General features: G+C 43.2%; 1 protein-coding gene across 6 annotated transcripts in view; it reads left to right on the forward strand.

Moving 5' to 3' along the window:
* Positions 1-18,092, forward strand: part of LOC120471986 (von Willebrand factor A domain-containing protein 5A) — a 40,394-nt gene extending 22,302 nt beyond the window's left edge. For 2 of the 6 annotated variants that reach the window (XM_089117392.1, XM_089117391.1), the window contains exons 5-23: positions 1,690-1,850; positions 1,939-2,053; positions 3,593-3,768; positions 3,943-4,031; positions 4,117-4,261; positions 4,342-4,421; positions 4,509-4,623; positions 4,703-4,861; positions 5,284-5,387; positions 8,624-8,841; positions 9,609-9,656; positions 13,413-13,454; positions 13,589-13,633; positions 13,772-13,813; positions 13,931-13,960; positions 14,089-14,136; positions 17,399-17,535; positions 17,612-17,735; positions 17,907-18,092. In XM_089117392.1, the coding sequence (XP_088973518.1) occupies positions 1,690-1,850; positions 1,939-2,053; positions 3,593-3,768; positions 3,943-4,031; positions 4,117-4,261; positions 4,342-4,421; positions 4,509-4,623; positions 4,703-4,861; positions 5,284-5,387; positions 8,624-8,841; positions 9,609-9,656; positions 13,413-13,454; positions 13,589-13,633; positions 13,772-13,813; positions 13,931-13,960; positions 14,089-14,136; positions 17,399-17,535; positions 17,612-17,735; positions 17,907-17,986 (1,958 nt within the window). In that variant the 3' untranslated portion in view covers positions 17,987-18,092. The remainder of the gene's footprint in view (positions 1-1,689; positions 1,851-1,938; positions 2,054-3,592; positions 3,769-3,942; positions 4,032-4,116; positions 4,262-4,341; positions 4,422-4,508; positions 4,624-4,702; positions 4,862-5,283; positions 5,388-8,623; positions 8,842-9,608; positions 9,657-13,412; positions 13,455-13,588; positions 13,634-13,771; positions 13,814-13,930; positions 13,961-14,088; positions 14,137-17,398; positions 17,536-17,611; positions 17,736-17,906) is intronic. The other 4 variants (XM_089117395.1, XM_089117393.1, XM_089117396.1 and 1 more) reach the window with 4 other exon arrangements.
* Positions 18,093-19,990: the final 1,898 nt, after the last annotated feature.

Here is a 19,990-nt window from a genome sequence, read left to right on the forward strand (position 1 = left end):
CCCCAGATACACACCCACAGGTGCGGTTTAACCCCAGATACACACCCACAGGTGCAGTTTAACCCCAGATACACACCCACAGGTGCAGTTCAACCCCAGATACACACCCACAGGTGCAGTTTAACCCCAGATACACACCCACAGGTGCGGTTTAACCCCAGATACACACCCACAGGTGCAGTTTAACCCCAGATACACACCCACAGGTGCAGTTCAACCCCAGATACACACCCACAGGTGCGGTTCAACCCCAGATACACACCCACAGGTGCGGTTTAACCCCAGATACACACCCACAGGTGCAGTTTAACCCCAGATACACACCCACAGGTGCAGTTTAACCCCAGATACACACCCACAGGTGCAGTTCAACCCCAGATACACACCCTCAGGTGCGGTTCAACCCCAGATACACACCCACAGGTGCAGTTTAACCCCAGATACACACCCACAGGTGCGGTTTAACCCCAGATACACACCCACAGGTGCAGTTTAACCCCAGATACACACCCACAGGTGCGGTTCAACACCAGATACACACCCTCAGGTGCAGTTTAACCCCAGATACACACCCACAGGTGCGGTTCAACCCCAGATACACACCCACAGGTGCAGTTTAACCCCAGATACACACCCACAGGTGCGGTTTAACCCCAGATACACACCCACAGGTGCGGTTTAACCCCAGATACACACCCACAGGTGCGGTTCAACCCCAGATACACACCCACAGGTGCAGTTTAACCCCAGATACACACCCACAGGTGCAGTTTAACCCCAGATACACACCCACAGGTGCGGTTTAACCCCAGATACACACCCACAGGTGCGGTTCAACCCCAGATACACACCCACAGGTGCGGTTCAACCCCAGATACACACCCACAGGTGCGGTTTAACCCCAGATACACACCCACAGGTGCGGTTCAACCCCAGATACACACCCACAGGTGCAGTTTAACCCCAGATACACACCCACAGGTGCAGTTTAACCCCAGATACACACCCACAGGTGCAGTTTAACCCCAGATACACACCCACAGGTGCAGTTTAACCCCAGATACACACCCACAGGTGCGGTTCAACACCAGATACACACCCACAGGTGCAGTTCGCTTGATTCATCAAACACACACTGAGATCACGCATGAACACCCATAAAGAGCTCATGATCATATTTACACACAGGCTGCAACACTAATTGTCCACATCTTCACAAGTGTTTTACCACATGGTTTTAAAAAATCAGTTATGTTTGATATAAAGCAGCAAAGATTTTAAAAACAAAACAAAAATAAATACATAACATCTTTTATTATAAAACTATTCTTCCCAGAATTCATTGTGAATGATGTAGTCAAACCTTTTCTGAAAGATCAAATGTTTCTTAAAGAGTCTCTTCTGCATCACTAAGGCTGCTGTTATTTGATTAAAAATACAGTAAAAACAGATAAATTAATATATAGTGTAATTTATTCCTGTGATCAAAGCTGAATTTTCAGCATCATTACTCCAGTCTTCAGTGTCACATGATCCTTCAGAAACCATTGTAATATAATGATTTGATACTGAAATATTTAGGATTTTTATCCATGAAAACAGATGCGCAGGTCAGTTCTGGTTGGCAGTTCGGCTCTATATTGATTCTTGGTTGTATAGTATCTGTGTTTGTCCGTGTGATTCTCTCAGCTTCAGCCGCTGGTGTTCCAGAAGTTTCCTCAGCATCTGTTATTCCGTACACACTGTCTCTGAGTGTTGATGTGAGATCTTCAGATCGTATCTCCAGGCTTGAGTCTAACTGCCCTCTGGATCCTCTGGTGTTCCTCGACGCACTCCACACTCATGCCACGGTACTGTGTGTGTCTGTGTGTGTGTGTGAGAGTGTGTGTATGTGTTTGTGTACAGGTTTTATGCACTTAGCATCTGTAATGTGTGTAGGTGAGTCTGAGTGCTGGTCACCGCTTCGATAAGGATGTTGAGCTGCTTCTGTACTATGAGAATACCCACCAGCCCAGAGCTGTCGTGGAGGCCGGAGCAGCCACGGCTCAACCAGGTACAGGCTTCAGTTTATACATTAAAGCCCCCGTGAAATCAAAATTGAACCTATTTACTTTGTTAGCTCATATTACTAGTCTTGTGGTGAACAATTAATCCATGCAAGTATATATTTATTAAAAAAATGTTTTACCTTGGTAATCTTTAATCAAAATCTGAAAAGTTACTTCCGGTCTGGAACGGTTTCTTTTTCTGATGACGTAGGTTTCACAGTTTGGGTGGGGAAACGCTTAACCGTTAGTTTGCTATGAGCGAGAGATGGAGAGGAGGAGCGCTAGAGTCAAACCCTGCCCTCTGTTCAATATTCCCTTTCACTTGGAAATACGTCACAGCACTGGAGAAAAATCGTTTGCAACTTCCGGTTCACGGGGACTTTAAAGGGATACTTCAGGATTTAGCATCAAGCTTTGTATTTTCAAATTACCATGCTTCCCACTCTCATATCATATGAGAGATTTATATATTTTTGTCTGAAAAACATCCTCCGATGACGCATCATCGTTTTGTGTCATCGGATGATTTTTTGGTCAGAGGCTAAAGACTACAGTCAGTAGTAGGGGCTGTCCCGCATGTTCTCAATCCATGGAGGGTGGGATCTCACTCACAGAACGTACACATAGTTTGGAGAAAGCCGAGTAGTAGGGGTTACTATTCATCCTCTTCTTCCCGGACATGTCCATCCGTCGATGCCTGGGAATCAGCTTTTGCTTTCTGCAGTCGCCATTCATTGTTTACATGCACACCTTTTGATTCAATCCAACTACATTCAGATTCACCAATCTGAACTAATTCAGTGTTTACATGAAAGCTAAACAAGTGATCAGTTAATGTGCGTTTTAGAAAATTCCCTCTCCTCTGTGAGAGATTCGAGAGCGGTGCGTCTCACGTGTGTCTCTCATCGGTAATCAAATAAAAATAATAATTATTATTTGATAATTGATTATTATGGCCTTGCGCCGTTCTCCCGCGGCCCTCACTCGTCCTGCTCGCCACAGAAAGCCCAATCCCCGATATTTTTGGTGATCTCGACTCATCACGGAGACTCACTAGTAGCCTAGACTTGCTGTTTAACGACTGCGCTCTGTTACCAGTAGGCGTGGCCTCCTAAATACATTTTCTGGCTTTTTTTTTTTGAGTCTAGAAAGCTTCAAATTCAAAAATAATTTCACATTTCTTCTACATAAATGACCTTTTAAATACACATTCAACTTTCCAGAGGTGAAGTATCCCTTCAATTCAGTATGCTGTAAATGTACTATTGTGTCAGTTAAGGGGTTACTTCACCCTAAAATGAAAATTGTAGGCAAGACACATTTTTGATGGTGTTTGTAGTTCTTATCATAATTATCATGTTCTCGCCCTGATCTCTGATGTTTAGGTTGGGTTGTATGTGAGTTGGGACTAGGGACTTTATTAGTTCAGGGAGTTTGATTCGCTCTGCAGGATAGAGACTGTCATACAGTGAAACACGAATCATACACAACAGAATTCAGGCTGTTTACACCCGCTTACCCTGTTTACACTGTTTCGGTTTCAGGCTCTCTGATGGGCGACCCTGTGCTCATGATCAGTTTGTACCCAGAGTTCCCTGCAGACGTGATGTCATCGCTGACATCTCAAGGGGAGTTTGTGTTTGTGGTTGACAGATCAGGCAGTATGGACTGCAGCATGCATAATGGGAAAGACGCACCGATGCGCATCGAAAGTGCAAGAGTAAGATTTCGGATTTCACAAATTACACATATAGAGATTTGAGTCACTGTTGCTCACTGTACACGCTTCTCTCTCTTCTCTCTACTGTACTCACTGTACACGCTTCTCCCTCTGTATTCACTGTACATGCGTCTCTACTGTACTCACACACACACACACACTGTGCCTCTGCAGGACACGCTGCTGCTGCTGCTGAAGAGTCTTCCCATGGGATGCTACTTCAACATCTATGGATTCGGCTCTCACTTCGAGTCCTTCTTCCCGTCAGTAACGTTAGTTGCTCTTCATGAATGACCTCATGCTGGTCAGCGGTGGTTTAGTGAGAGACTGTGGTGTGTGTCGTTGCAGTCAGAGTGTTGTGTACAGCGAGGACACAATGGAAGAGGCTCTGAAGAGAGTAAAGAACATGAAGGCAGACATGGGTGGCACAGAGATCCTTCAGCCTCTGAAACACATCTACAGTCAGAGCTGTTACCCGGATCACCCCCGACAGGTACACACACACACACACACTCATTTAACACGCTTCCTGAACACTGCCACGGTGTGTTTCTGAGCCTGATTCTCTCTCAGCTGTTCATGTTCACTGATGGAGAGGTGTGGAACACTAAAGAGGTGCTGGACCTGGTGAAAAGTCACGTTCACTCTCACAGGTGGGCGCTCACGTCTCACGTCTCCTTTACTGAGGTCACCCGCTTCACTTCAGCTTCACTTCATGTCAGACGGTCCTGTGTCCTCAGGTGTTTCTCCTTCGGGATTGGTGAGGGTGCGAGTACGGCTCTCATCACAGGAATGGCCAGAGAAGGTTCTGGTCACGCTCAGTTCATCACAGGCACTGACCGCATGCAGCCCAAAGTAAGATCTGCCCTGGACAGCATCAGTATGAGACGTTCTGGGTTTTTATTCCCCATCCTCTCTTGTTCTTCTCCTTCAGGTGATGCAGTCGCTCCGGTTTGCTCTCCAGCCGGCCGTGGATAATGTCTCGGTGGACTGGACCGTTCCTGAGGGCGTTACGGTGGACATGCTGTCTCCCCCCGTCAGTGCCCTGTTCCAGGGTCAGAGGGCGCTCCTCTACGCTCAGCTGAAAGGACAGGTCAAAGCTTTTAATTGGGGTCCTATGTAACACTCTCTTGTTTGGTCAAGCCGTGTATCTCCGGTGTGTATCGCCGTGTATTATCACTGTTTTCAGCAGAATCTGAGGAAGACGGAAAAAGACCGCACTTCTCTATCATGAACAGTTTTTATGAGAAGTACACATTTGTAAAAGTATGTGATTTTGGGCGGTACCGCCCAATCCGTCCTCGGAGGGTTAAATCATGGCCTTTGGAGACCACGGCCGCACTGTTTAAATCAAGGGCTACTTTAAACTGTAAAATGTTAATCGGCTGTGTGGTTCTTCTGAAAATTAGCTGCGTTGCCTTTGATGTGATGAAACACTGGCCCTTGTAAGAAAGTAGTTGAAGAGTGTCAAATCATCAGATGCTCACGTTACTGTCTGTGTCTCTCTCGTCATAGAGTTCAGGAAAGACAGAAGGAGCAGTTACTGTGAAATACAGGCTGAAAGATCAACCAGTGACTAACCAGCTCCAGTTTACTCTTAAACCAACGGAAGACACAGGGTAACACACATACACTCACGCTAACACACTCTCTCACACACACACGCGCACGGCACGCACACGCACGCACACACACACGCACGCACGCACGCACGCACGCACGCACGCACGCACGCACGCACACACACACACACACACACACACACACACACTCCCTCAGATTTGTTTTGCTGTTGAATCGGTGTCCTCTGATCTTCGTTGGCCTTTACTGTACGTTCACACCGCCGCCGACTTGAGCTTCCAAAGCGGCCGGAAGTCTTTAATTTTCAGCGAAGCTTCTCTCGGCTGCACGGAGCGTCGAATCCATCGGCCTCGCCTTTTGAGCGTTTTGAGTGTCAATCAGAAAGTTGAAGAAGTTTAACTTTATGGTAATGAGCTGTGACGCGGTTCTAGGACTCTATGAAATCCATTTTATTTTTTCCCAAATTCCTTTTTATTTTTTCCCAAATTCCGTTTTTTCCATTTTTATTTTTGGGAATTCGTTTTTTTTACCCTTGACTGTTATTTTAGTCATAAAAAGAGTGTGCTTTTAAAGTTAATGATTAAAATGTATTAAAAATACAAATAAATTAGGAATGACCTTAAATTTATTGAGGTAATACAGACATTTACTCAGTAGCCTTTTCAGGACAAATCCTGCATGATGCAACGTAACACTGCACTCTCCAAGTTATAACAAAATATGGTTATGAGCTTTAAACTGTCCAGTAATAAAATTTATATTATTTTATATAAGTTTAAATAAAGTCACACTCTGTCTCTCTCTCGCCCAGTGTCGCTTCGCTTTTGTCCAGTCCGGCGCCTCATGGACTGACACGGTGTGCACGTTGTGTGTGTGTGTGTGTGTGTGTGAGAGAGAGAGAGAGGGAGAGCAGGGAAATACAACTGAAAGAATACGTTGCGTGTTTTAAAGAGTGTTAAAAAATGAAACACAGTATGCAAATTAGTCTATGTGTGGGAAACACTGCATAAGTCACGTGCAAACTGCTCGGCTCGACGGCTTATAGCGTCGAGTTTCTTAACTTTCCTTCTTCTCCCACACAAAACAGAATTTCAAACAAAATATGTAAAATTCCACAAAATTCCGTGTTAACACTAGATTCCACGTTAATTGGCCAATTCCGCAATGGGCTCTATGCACGGCGGTATTTCCGGTGAAGGATTAAGGATGCTCGATAACTTCCGCTGATCATAGAGTCCAATGCAATACGAGAATATATATTGAATTTTATACTCTATGGTAATAATAAAGAAACGTTAGTCACAAAAACAGATAAAACAGGCACCCCTCGTTGTGTTTATACTTCTTTTTAAAATTATATTAAATAAACATAACTATATATAAAATTACATCTAAACGTATGAACGTTTCGTTTCAAAGACGGGAGGACAGTAAATTTTGAAGACTCTGCCATAATCCCGTTCTCCTTCGCTTAAATCTCCACAACGGGAAACTGACGAGTGTCAAATGCGGAACTTATGCGTGCTTATAACCCATTCCGTCCGCGATTCCGTGATCGCGGAAATCATAGGGCCCTGCGGTTCAGCGGCAAAACGGCAGCAACCAATCGGAATATAGACGTCCTTCACGCTGGCTGATTCTGGAGAAACATGCATACATATGTAAACTTTCGTTCCTACCAAAACATTAGTTCCGAGAAAAAGGAAGAGAAGATAATCATCGCCGTTGCTGTTTTTCAGATCATTTATAAAATTCAAATAAATGAATTTTTATGACATGACGTTGTTTGCTTATAGAGGTGAAGTGTGTGAGGGAAGTGTGTGAGGGAAGTGTGTGAGGGAAGTGTGTGCGGGAAGTGTGTGCGGGAAGTGTGTGCGGGAAAAGTGTGCGGGAAGTGTGTGCGGGAAGTGTGTGCGGGAAGTGTGTGCGGGAAGTGTGTTTGGGAAGTGTGTGTGGGAAGTGTGTGCGGGAAGTGTGTGCGGGAAGTGTGTGCGGGAAGTGTGTGCGGGAAGTGTGTGCGGGAAGTGTGTGCGGGAAGTGTGTTTGGGAAGTGTGTGTGGGAAGTGTGTGCGGGAAGTGTGTGCGGGAAGTGTGTGCGGGAAGTGTGTTTGGGAAGTGTGTGCGGGAAGTGTGTGCGGGAAGTGTGTTTGGGAAGTGTGTGTGGGAAGTGTGTGCGGGAAGTGTGTTTGGGAAGTGTGTGTGGGAAGTGTGTGCGGGAAGTGTGTGAGGGAAGTGTGTGCGGGAAGTGTGTGCGGGAAGTGTGTGCGGGAAGTGTGTGCGGGAAAAGTGTGCGGGAAGTGTGTGCGGGAAGTGTGTGCGGGAAGTGTGTGCGGGAAGTGTGTGCGGGAAGTGTGTTTGGGAAGTGTGTGTGGGAAGTGTGTGCGGGAAGTGTGTGCGGGAAGTGTGTGCGGGAAGTGTGTGCGGGAAGTGTGTGCGGGAAGTGTGTTTGGGAAGTGTGTGTGGGAAGTGTGTGCGGGAAGTGTGTGCGGGAAGTGTGTTTGGGAAGTGTGTGCGGGAAAAGTGTGCGGGAAGTGTGTGCGGGAAGTGTGTGCGGGAAGTGTGTGCGGGAAAAGTGTGCGGGAAGTGTGTGCGGGAAGTGTGTTTGGGAAGTGTGTGCGGGAAGTGTGTGCGGGAAGTGTGTGCGGGAAGTGTGTGCGGGAAGTGTGTGCGGGAAGTGTGTGCGGGAAGTGTGTTTGGGAAGTGTGTGCGGGAAAAGTGTGCGGGAAAAGTGTGCGGGAAGTGTGTGCGGGAAGTGTGTGCGGGAAAAGTGTGCGGGAAGTGTGTGCGGGAAGTGTGTGCGGGAAGTGTGTGCGGGAAGTGTGTGCGGGAAGTGTGTGCGGGAAGTGTGTGCGGGAAGTGTGTTTGGGAAGTGTGTGCGGGAAAAGTGTGCGGGAAAAGTGTGCGGGAAGTGTGTGCGGGAAGTGTGTGCGGGAAAAGTGTGCGGGAAGTGTGTGCGGGAAGTGTGTGCGGGAAAAGTATGCGGGAAGTGTGTGCGGGAAGTGTGTGCGGGAAGTGTGTGCGGGAAGGGTTATTGTTATTGTTATTTGGCTGTAATAAGAGTATTATAGATGTGACATGAAACAGTACAAAGAAGAGTGGCATCAGACGACCAGCGTTCACACTAGTGCCACTTTATCAGATCTAGTTCACTAGCCGCCGGGCCTCACGGGTGTGTGTGTGTTGCATAGACTGTCCTCACAGGTGTGTGTGTGTGTGTGTGTGTGTGTGTGTGTTGCATAGACTGTCCTCACAGGTGTGTGTGTGTCTGTTGCAGGCGGACGATCCACCAGCTGGCGGCCCGGTGTGTGTTGCGCGGTCTGGAGCTGGAGGAGCGAGCCGCAGGAGCCGACACACAGGCCCTCAGGAGCCGGATCGTGGAGCTCAGTGTTCAGGCCGGAGTGAGCAGCGTTCACACAGCCTTCATCGCCGTCAACACACACAGCAAGCAGACCATCACCGGCCCCCTGCTGCAGAGGAGAGTGCCCGTACAGCGTGAGTCACTGGTGTGTGTGTGTGTGTGTGTGTGTGTGGAGCAGGAGAGTGCCCGTACAGTGTGAGTCACTGGTGTGTGTGTGTGTGTGTGTGTGTGTGTGTGGAGCAGGAGAGTGCCCGTACAGCGTGAGTCACTGGTGTGTGTGTGTGTGTGTGTGTGTGTGGAGCAGGAGAGTGCCCGTACAGCGTGAGTCACTGGTGTGTGTGTGTGTGTGTGTGTGTGTGTGTGTGTGTGTGTGGAGCAGGAGAGTGCCCGTACAGCGTGAGTCACTGGTGTGTGTGTGTGTGTGTGTGTGTGTGTGTGTGGAGCAGGAGAGAGCCCGTACAGCGTGAGTCACTGGTGTGTGTGTGTGTGTGTGTGTGTGTGGAGCAGGAGAGTGCCCGTACAGCGTGAGTCACTGGTGTGTGTGTGTGTGTGTGTGTGTGTGTGTGTGGAGCAGGAGAGTGCCCGTACAGCGTGAGTCACTGGTGTGTGTGTGTGTGTGTGTGTGTGTGTGTGTGTGGAGCAGGAGAGAGCCCGTACAGCGTGAGTCACTGGTGTGTGTGTGTGTGTGTGTGTGAACAGCAGGAGAGTGGTGTGTGTGTGTGCGTGTGTGTGTAGAGCAAGAGAGTGGTGTGTGTGTGTGTGTGTAGAGCAGGTCTAAACTCCGCTGAGGACACTGGCTCTCCGGGATCAGGATCTCAGAAGCAGATTCCTGACACACGTGTGTGTGTGTGTGTGTGATAATATCAGTGTTATGACATCTTCATCATTCTGTTGCTTATAGAAATGGCGGCTCCGATGTTTAGTGCCCCGATGAGGAGCATGTGCCGCGGTGAGAAATAACACACTCTTTCCTTTAACCTCTTATATGGGTCAGTCAATCTCAAGGGGAGGGTTAGTTTTCTATTTTTTTTGAGTGATGATTTTTATGTATTGATGATATATTTATTCATTTGTATTTTATCTGGTTTAACTGCAGTGCCTGTCTTTTGTTTGGTCATTAAAAAAAAAGAAAAACCCTAATTTGGGGTTTGAATGTTCCTGGTGGGACCAGGCAGAAATCCTCTTTATTTTAACATAAAACTAAGTTTGACTAAGCCTGAACAAACTGAATACAAACAAACTTTGTACTTCATTATAGTTGAGATAGAAATGCGTTAGATTACTATCTCAATTAGTAGTTTGATGGAATACTGAGTAATTTTATCTTTTATTTATTGTTCAGGCATAGTAACCCTCAAACCGTATTCACTTTACAGCCCTTAATCCTGTAATTGTGGACAAATGTGGGCACAGAGGACTCAGGTGTGATCCTAATTTTTATTTATTATAAATGTAATATCACTGTCTTCGATAAAGTTTTGTCTATCCATTTATGGTGTTTTTATTTTTTATTTTTGGGGTATTTTTTAATTTATTTACTTCAAAAAGTACCATATTTTCTCTGTAAATTATTTCTATGTAAATTAATTACTATGTAGTTTTATTATTTTATTTTATTTTTTAACTACATTAAAATATCATTCTAATTAGTTCTTAGAGCTAAAACCTAAAGATGAAGTGACTTTGCTGTCACCTGTTGTCTTATTTTGGCTTATTTTAGAATGCTCTAAATTACAGTTTTTCCCATTCATTTCTATGGGTGCCCATTTTTGACCCAAAATACAAGATTAAGGAGTTTTTTTTTTCACCCACTTAATATTGTAGAATTGAGTCAAAAAAAAAGTGTGTGTGTTCAGAAACAACTTAGGAAAAGTAGCCAAGTCTTGTACCGCTCAGATGAAGGCAAGTATTTTTAAAAAATAAATCAAAACTATTTTGCCCACATTTGTCTAGAATAAGGTTTTAGGGTTAATAAAGGGGACACACTCGTTCATCTTGCTCAGTTCTGCTTCTCTAAACGCCACACGCTTGCTCTCATCTTTATGGATGAGATAAATACTGTAGTTCAAAGATTATTCCACTTTCATTGAATACTATATAATTAACTCTTCAACCAATTCAAAGAAACTTGCATCTGAAAAAGTAAACATTGAGTGTTTAACTTTCTATATTAGATGTCAAAATAAATAATTGCAACAGTTCTATCATAACTAAATTAAACTCATTCCAAAGGAAAAATGTGCTCTCTTTTGAATCTCCCTGTGCAAGAATGTGAACAAGGCGGAGGTCCACAGCACAGAAATTATTAAAATATGAATTACAAAAATTAAATATGGACAAGAAATATGAACATTAAATATGATCCATTTTTGTTTGTACTTTACAAATGAATGCAAAATGACTACTTATCTTCTAGTACAAATGCACAGTGCTCCCATTTATTTGTGCATTAGAAAATTACATATCAGTTTGTGCCTTTATTGTAATCTCACATTACTGAATATTTTAATCCAGAGATATGTGTTATAAATATATATATATATATATATATATATATATATATACAGTATATAATAAATACATGCTGTTCAGAGACCGCTTTAATCGCCTTTTTGATTGTTTCATGAGTTAATTGACGACAGAACTACAGCTAGGGCGCCGTGAGCACTGTACAGAGGCTGACAGGACTGGGAAGTTCGTTCGTTAGGGTTAACCGCAGACAGCTTACTGATTCAGGACAGGGGCTTTTCTCAGCATAGGGTCACCAACTTTCATACACATCTTTAAAATAAATGTGGTATCAGAAAAACAGAGAATTACTTTTGTTTTTTGTTTCTTTGATGGCACACTATGCGACTCACTCAAACCGGTCTTGAAACCAACCAGTTGAGAAACATTGACTCTATATTCACTATCATTGTTGTTTTGCTGATACTCAGTCGGCACATTTCCGCACTCGTTTGAATTAACGTCTTAAAGAGACACAATTCTGTCAGGTCCATTAAGTCAAGAACACACATGACAATAAATGATTAGGAATTGGATTGAATAAATTGCAAATCAAGCTGATAATTAAAATGTGTCGGTATGGCTCTGTTCAGGGAGTCCTCTGACCTTTCATGAGCGACTGGCAGAGAGTCCGAGGACCGCATCAGGGAACGCTCACAGAACTATTGCCCGCAAACAAACCATACCAGGCAACCTCTTGTGAATAAGAAAGGAGATGGAATTAGACATTTAAAATGCTTAGAAATCTTATGAATAAATAGTTGGCAATATGTTTCAGTTCAGATGAGTCTCCTGACCATTCATGAGCACTGTGGATTTAGCAGAGACAGCAGCAGCATTAGGGGACGCTCACATGAATTAGGGTTAGGAGAGCTGAACTATTCCCCCAAACAGACCATAAAGCCTTGTTCACACTACATGATTTAAAAACGTCGGGCTGAACTGTGCGGTTCACACTTGCTCTCAGTGAAATCAGGAGTGTTCAAGTTGTTTAGCTGTTCACACAACACAACGTGATTGATCCACAACAGGAGGTAACGCACTACACGAGTTGACAACGCACTGCATAGAGATACAACCACGATCGGATGATAAGAGCATATCATTTGTGAGCTAATCCTGCTCACCCCTAACCCCACCCTGGTCACCCCTAGCTCCGCCAATGTCAACTCATAGCTCCGCCCCCGGCCACCCCTAGCTTCTCTCTTGTCCACCCTTAGCTCCGCCCATGGTGAGCTCATAGCTCCGCCCCCGGCCACCCCTAGCTTCTCTGTTGTCCACCCTTAGCTCCGCCCATGGTGAGCTCATAGCTCCGCCCCCGGCCACCCCTAGCTTCTCTGTTGTCCACCCTTAGCTCCGCCCATGGTAAGCTCATAGCTACGCCCTTGTCCACCCTTAGCTCCGCCCCTGGGACTAGCTAGGACATTTTGACAGATGTAAGTTCTGTAATGCATTTTTATTATTTGTTATGCTTTTGTTACATCTCTACATTTCTCCAAGCACATGAATAAAGCGTTTCCTCAGATTTCTCCCCACTCCATCTCTGTGTGCAGCAGATACTCCGACTTACAGTATATCTGGGGAAATTTCAGCTTTCTAGTCTATCTGGTCCAGAGAATCAAACCCAAAGTCAGGGATTTGAAAAGAAATTGCACCCTCATACTTTTATGGTCCCTTAAAATATAATGAGAAGCCTGAAATGTTCAGTATGCTCACTATATTGAACAGAGACTCAGAGCTGAGACTATGAAACCCTAAACAATCCTGATCCTTACCTTTGACCTTCAATAAGTCTAAGGAACAAGAATGGGAAATATTTCTAATTGCTCGTAAACCATGTGAAGGTCAGTTTTTTGAGTTTGAACAACTGTCCTGAACTCAAATATTGAGGTTTCTGTAAATGTTCATGTGCAGTAATGAACATGTGTTGTGCGCCGTGATACAAAGACAGCCGCTCTGGAGAAACCAAGTAAATAAAAATACAAAACGGATGGTTTTTGAACATTAATACATCGAGGTAATCACTAAAATAGGAAAATAAAGAATGCAACTTTACAGAGTTTGAATTTCTTGAGACTGATTCGAGCCGTGTGCGTGTTTGTCTCTTGCTGGTTTAGTGTGATTGATTTTGATTCTGTTTTATGTGTTCTTAAAATGTCTTTTATTTTTATACATGTGCTTTTCTCTTTATTCTTAGCAATGTCGCCTCCCAGGATGGCACGATGTGCAATGCCAATGTGTAAGAGAAGTACACAGCTAACAGACACTTCACGAAACTTTTCTTGTTCTTTTTGAAATGTGTAGTCATCTCAGATTTCTCCATATCTGAAAGTCTCTGTTTGAATGATCTTATCCGTTTCTCTGTTTTCTTAGTAAGGGCGGCTCCCAAGGTGCCATGTAATTCAAAGAGTAAGAAAAGTACACAGCACTTTACTCAACTTTTCTTGTTCTTTTTTTAAATGTGTATTTTCATCTTATTGTCTATTTCTCCATATCTGGATGTCTCTGTTTGAATGATTGTTTTATGGTCTGATCAGTTTCTCTCTGTTTTCTTAGAAAAGGTTTCCAAGATCGCACTTGATTCAAGGAGTAAGAGAAGTACACTGCTAACAGACACTTCACTAAACTTTTCTTGTTGTTTTTCAGATGTGTATTGTCATCTCACTGTCTCTGTTTGAATGATCTTATCCGTTTCTCTCTGTTTTCTTACCCGAGCTCCCATGATGGAATCTGATTCTGCAATGAGTAAGACAAGATATACTTTATATACTACAGATAATATATACTACAGTATATATACATTTTTTATGAATCTAATTCTCTGTTTCTGAATGTCACTGTTTGATTGGTTTTATCATGTGCTCTTGAATCAGTGTCTGATGAACTCATGATGGACGTATCCTACTCAGCACCAGATCCAGGTAAATCAACACATCCGGCTCAGCAGTGTTGTAGTCTAGAGCAGTGTTTCCCAAACTTTTTTTCTGGCGACCCACATTTTAAAGTCGATAAATCCTTGTGACCCAAAAAACATTAGGCCCATAGTTCATATATCACGAAGAGAATTTATGCATTAACAAAATATGTATGACCATTTTTTAAGGTCATTTTTTAAGCTTCCAGTTAACTATTTAAAAGAGATACAGATATTTGACAAAGCACTTTTTTTGTTTAACCTGTTGTTGACAATATGCAGAGGTGAAATGAGAAAGGAAAAGTTGACAGTACATCTCATTGTTTTCATATTATCATAGTTGCAGTGTACATAATTTACTATAATAATTATTATAGGCTTAAATTAAAATATTCTGACACTGAGACTTTGTAACCATGCATGGCTCACTACCACTGCATAAAAATGCCTAAACAGGCACAAAAAAAAAAAAAAAACTACACACACGATTAAATACATATTCCTCTACCCCCCTAATAAATCTAAGGCAATATAAATGACTATAACATAGCATTCAATATAAATATTCCACATTTATGCCCAAACCATGGTAAATTATTACATTCAGGCTATTACATGGTAAATGTTTGTAAGGGGGGTGATTAGGGCATTTAGTCTTCTAACTTTATTCATGTTTCTTCTATTTTTCTCATCAGTAGTGTTGGGAATGTTAAGACTGTTTCATCCGATTTAAAACTAGTTAAAATCATTGAGTGATGTGTGGTTTGTAAGAGAGAGGAGTACGTGTCCGACGCTTCTTAAAGGATGTCGCGCAACGTTGTTTAATAATAGTGTCCGGGACCGGGAGTAAACGCAACTCCTTTAAGCTTTGCGTTCCGTTATCCACTGGGCCGTGCTGCCTAGTTCAAAGTAAACTAGTGAAACGACTGAAACCAGCGCTATTTTGTTCTCTATTTGTTGTTACTTACCGAGAAACCGCTTCAGGTGAACAAATCCGAATCGTTTCAGACCGTTATGCACGCGCGTTTGGCCAATGGCCAATTCATGGAAAGGAAATAATCAAACCAACGAATGATTATTATCGCTGGTTCAGTCGACAGAAATACGGGACACACATAAAAACTGCTGAAATATTCGGACTGTAAACTTTTCTCTCAGGTCAGTCGGAGTGCTCATGGTACACACACAGTGCGTGCGTATAGTCATCCAGCTGCACGCGCCACTGCGTCCACGCGCATATCTAACCAAATTTAGCCGCGCGGCACCACCAGAAAATAGGAGGAGAGGGAGGTTGGGGTGCCCTCGGCCGTATGGAGATGATTGGCGGGCCGCACTTGGCCCGCGGGCCGCCAATTGAGTAGCCCATATCTAGAGAGTAGCCTACAACACACTGAAAAATAGTGCTCGACTTGGCGACCCAGACAAAATCTCCCGCGACCCACGTGTGGGTCGGGACCCCGACTTTGGGAATGACTGGTCTAGACCACCTCACTCGAGTCCGAGTCGAGACCGAGTCCAGTGAGGGTTGATTATCTAATTTACTTTTATTTACTTAGAGAAATCCTTTTTTTTTTTTACTGAATTTACTTAGAGTTTAAAAATATGATCAGTTTAGGGTAAAAAGGCCACATAGGAGGTGGTGTTAAAAGTAATTTTCTTACATTTTGTCATGCGCAGTTGCGCACTAGAAAATCACCAATCACTGGGCATGTCAATCAATTTAAAGAAATATTTTATTAACATACATTAGGCTAATAATCATTAAAAATATTTTGAATTGAACTCGAGTGGACTCGGGAATAAGTCCGAGTCCTAAAAAAAATGTTCGAGTACGAGTCAATTCCGAGTCCAAATGCACACGAGTCCATGACAAGACCAAGACCATTAAAATATGGTCTCGAGACCGAGTCCGAGTCTCGAGTACTACAACACTGCGGCTCAGATTCAGAAAACATTACGGTAACACTTTACGGTAAGGGTACATGAATTATCATGAATTCATGTATAAATTAATGCATCAATTATGCATTCATTCATGCATTAATATCTCTTGAATCATCAGGAACTAACACAAGTTCAACATTTTTTATTCATGACTTCATGAATGAACAACACCTTAATTAAAACATTAACTAAGACGAGCACATCATCATGAATAATGATTTATTACGCATGATCATGATGTTTTCTTTGTTCACAGTTATGCCACCATTAATAGCACATTGTTCATCAGTGTTTCAAAGGACCTAGTCACCACTTTAGTTAAGGGGCCACACACATGATGAAGTCATTAATAGATAATGCTTAGTTAATTAAGGACCACTGTATTTGATTTACAGAATGTGTGTGCTATGAGCTGTGATTGGTCTATTATGGTGTCTGTCCAATACAGTGGTCCTCATTAACTAAGCATTATCTATTAATGACTTCATCATGTGTGTGGCCCCTTAACTAAAGTGGTGACTAGGTCCTTTGAAACACTGATGAACAATGTGCTATTAATGGTGGCATAACTGTGAACAAAGAAAACATCATGATCATGGGTAATAAATCATTATTCATGATGATGTGCTCGTCTTAGTTAATGTTTTAATTAAGGTGTTGTTCATTCATGAAGTCATGAATGAAAAATGTTGAACTTGTGTTAGTTCCTGATGATTCAAGAGATATTAATGCATGAATGAATGCATAATTGATGCATTAATTTATACATGAATTTATGATAATTCATGTACCCTTACCGTAAAGTGTTACCAACATTACTCTAATCAGACAGCATAGAGTGTGTGAGAGAGAGACAGTGTGTGTGTGTGTGTGTGTGTTCATCAGAGCCCTAAACTGTGTGTGTGTGTGTGTTCATCAGAGCCCTAAACTGTGTGTGTGTTCATCAGAGCCCTAAACTGTGTGTGTGTGTGTTCATCAGAGCCCTAAACTGTGTGTGTGTGTGTTCATCAGAGCCCTAAACTGTGTGTGTGTGTTCATCAGAGCCCTAAACTGTGTGTGTGTGTGTTCATCAGAGCCCTAAACTGTGTGTGTGTGTGTTCATCAGAGCCCTAAACTGTGTGTGTGTGTTCATCAGAGCCCTAAACTGTGTGTGTGTGTGTTCATCAGAGCCCTAAACTGTGTGTGTGTGTTCATCAGAGCCCTAAACTGTGTGTGTGTTCATCAGAGCCCTAAACTGTGTGTGTGTGTGTGTGTTCATCAGAGCCCTAAACTGTGTGTGTGTTCATCAGAGCCCTAAACTGTGTGTGTGTGTGTGTGTTCATCAGAGCCCTTGCCCCCGGCGGACCCGTTGCTCCAGCTGGTGTCTCTCCAGAAGGCTTCGGGACACTGGGAACTCAAAGCGGCACTCGCTGATGTGTTTGGGAAGACTGAGGACGAGCTGGCGAATCGCAGACCAGCACAGGTGGGGCACATGATACGTCATATCCTCAGATACGTCATGATTGGTTCGGTGTGTGACGTGAGGTTGTGTGTTCCAGGTGGACGGGTCAGTGTGGGCCACGGTTCTGGCTCTGATCTGGTTGCACACCTGTAGGTCAGAGGACCAGGTCGAGTGGCAGTTTGTGGCCATGAAGGCGGCGGCGTGGATCCGCTCTCAGAAACGTGAGACAATATTCATTCGTTCGTTCGTTCATTCGTTCGTTCGTTCATGCGGTGATGTTGTGTTGACGAAACAGTAGTTAAAGTACTTTACAAAGATTGACAGATCCAGTCAGTGCTGTACATGTTTAGGTGAGTGTTGATTGAGTGTGTGTGTGTGTGTGTGTGTTTCAGCGGACGGCCTGTCTCAGTGTGTGTGTGACGGGAACCTCTTGTTGGGAGGTCATGTGACTGAAGACGCTTTGGAAATCTGAAGACTGAAGAAACTTGTGCTGTCAGAAAACAAATGACTCGCTCTTTATCATAAAACACACACACTCCTGTGTTTAATATTTTTAAAGAATAAAACTAACAGATTTATTTCATCTTAGCTTTAGTGTCTATCCTAAATGAATGTTGTTGCTTTAAATATGATTATAAATATATATCATCTTATGCCTGTTCAGATTACACCATTTTAGCACGATCTGTTTGACGAATGGTGTCGTGGGGATTCGTAAACGACAACATGCGTCGGGACGCAAGATTCGATCATATCATCTCGTATGGCATCGCACACGCGACAACCAACGTCGCATCTGCGATCCATCACGACAAAAAGACTAGCATGTTTTATTTTTTTAACCGTCGTCCACGATGGGTTCAGTCACATGGTTGACCAATAGGTTGACCTATAGGAGCACAGAAGCTTTTCCTTACACAACTTTCAAAAATGGCGAAACAAAAGAGAGACAATGGTGCTAACGTTTAAACTAAAAGTAAAAAATATATAAGAAAACAATATTTTACCTCAAGTTCTTTGGAGGATTGACAGCCCATACTGTCCTCTTCGAGCAATCCAGGAACGTGTCCATCGTCGGGTTTTCTTTCTTTTTTTACTTCTTTCTGAACACAGGACAGCCAATACAACACTCTCCTCTTCATCCAGTGTTTGTTTATGTTCGTTTCCGGAAGTCACTCGCTAGTTTCGCCTTCTCGATGACATCACGCGCGTCGTCTGCCGTCGCCTCATCCAGGTGGAGCTGCACATTGGTGGTGGTTGAGGAGACCCCCCCCCCCTCTATGTGAAGCGCTTTGAGTGTCCAGAAAGGCGCTATATAAATGTAATGAATTATTATTATTATTATTATTATTATTACTAAAGACGGCACACGATGACTGGTCAGGAAGGAACGTGTAGCCTGACATGTTTCTTGTCCACCCTAACCCTAACAAGTTTATAGGAGTCAAAATCACATAATCTGACAGTGACTATAGTAAAAAACTAAAAAAATCGTGTAATCTGAACCAGGCATTATGGTACTTTGTGTTTTGAACTCACTATCATGATTCTGTGTGATCAAGAATCCATTATTCTGCTGTGTGTGAGCAGATTGTGTCAGTGTGTCTTTGCCAAACTATTTTATTAAAGTTTTTCTTCCCTAGCCATAATTATCTGGCTGATATTTTGAGTGCATTACAATTAAGAATATTTATCTTCCAATGATGATCATTTTAATCCTTTGTCTATGCATTTTACAGAAATGCATATACTGAGAAATGTTCCCAGATTAAATATGAATTGTGAGCTTGGGTAAAAGCTTTACTCAGGAAAGAGGTTAAGCGTTCTGCTCATGACTATGCTGATAGAAATGACTCAGATGGTAAGAAAGGAGGAGAGCTGAAAGAGAACGGTAACCTGGGCTCAGCTAAGGCAGTGTCTTGCTACATAGCAGAAAAAACGCCAACACAAAACTCTTGAGAAAGTCCAGAAATGAAATGATCTTCAAAATCTGAATCAGCTGACGTTATGTCTTAAAGGGATAGTTCACTTTGAAATGAATGTTTGATATGTTTTATCTTACCTCAAGGGCATCCAAGATGTAGGTGTCTTTGTTTCCACAGTATTTTCAATTTTGACATTTTTCAGTCAAACCGTTGTTGTCTATCAGTCATATAATGGAAGTCTATGGGGATTTTCTAAAAGAGCAGCACAGAGAAGTCCAAATTAAACATGATTTAATGACTCGTAAATGTAAGTACACATTGATGGCCTTTCCTGTATATCTAAATATGTTTAGATCTTCACTGTGAAAGGTAAAACTTCCGAAATCTCTGTGTAAACAATGAGTGACGTCACACGCAAGCGATCACTTCCGGCGGAACAGTGAACATGATTCAGTTCGGTTCAGTTGGACATTGGACGACTGGTTCAGATCACTTAAACGTGACTGTGATGACACAAGGTAAAAACGATATAAATACTGTTGGTTTTCCTC

The sequence above is a fragment of the Pimephales promelas genome, chromosome 11 (assembly GCF_988280905.1).
Source record: "Pimephales promelas chromosome 11, fPimPro1.hap1.1, whole genome shotgun sequence".
Taxonomy (NCBI): Eukaryota; Metazoa; Chordata; class Actinopteri; order Cypriniformes; family Leuciscidae; genus Pimephales; species Pimephales promelas.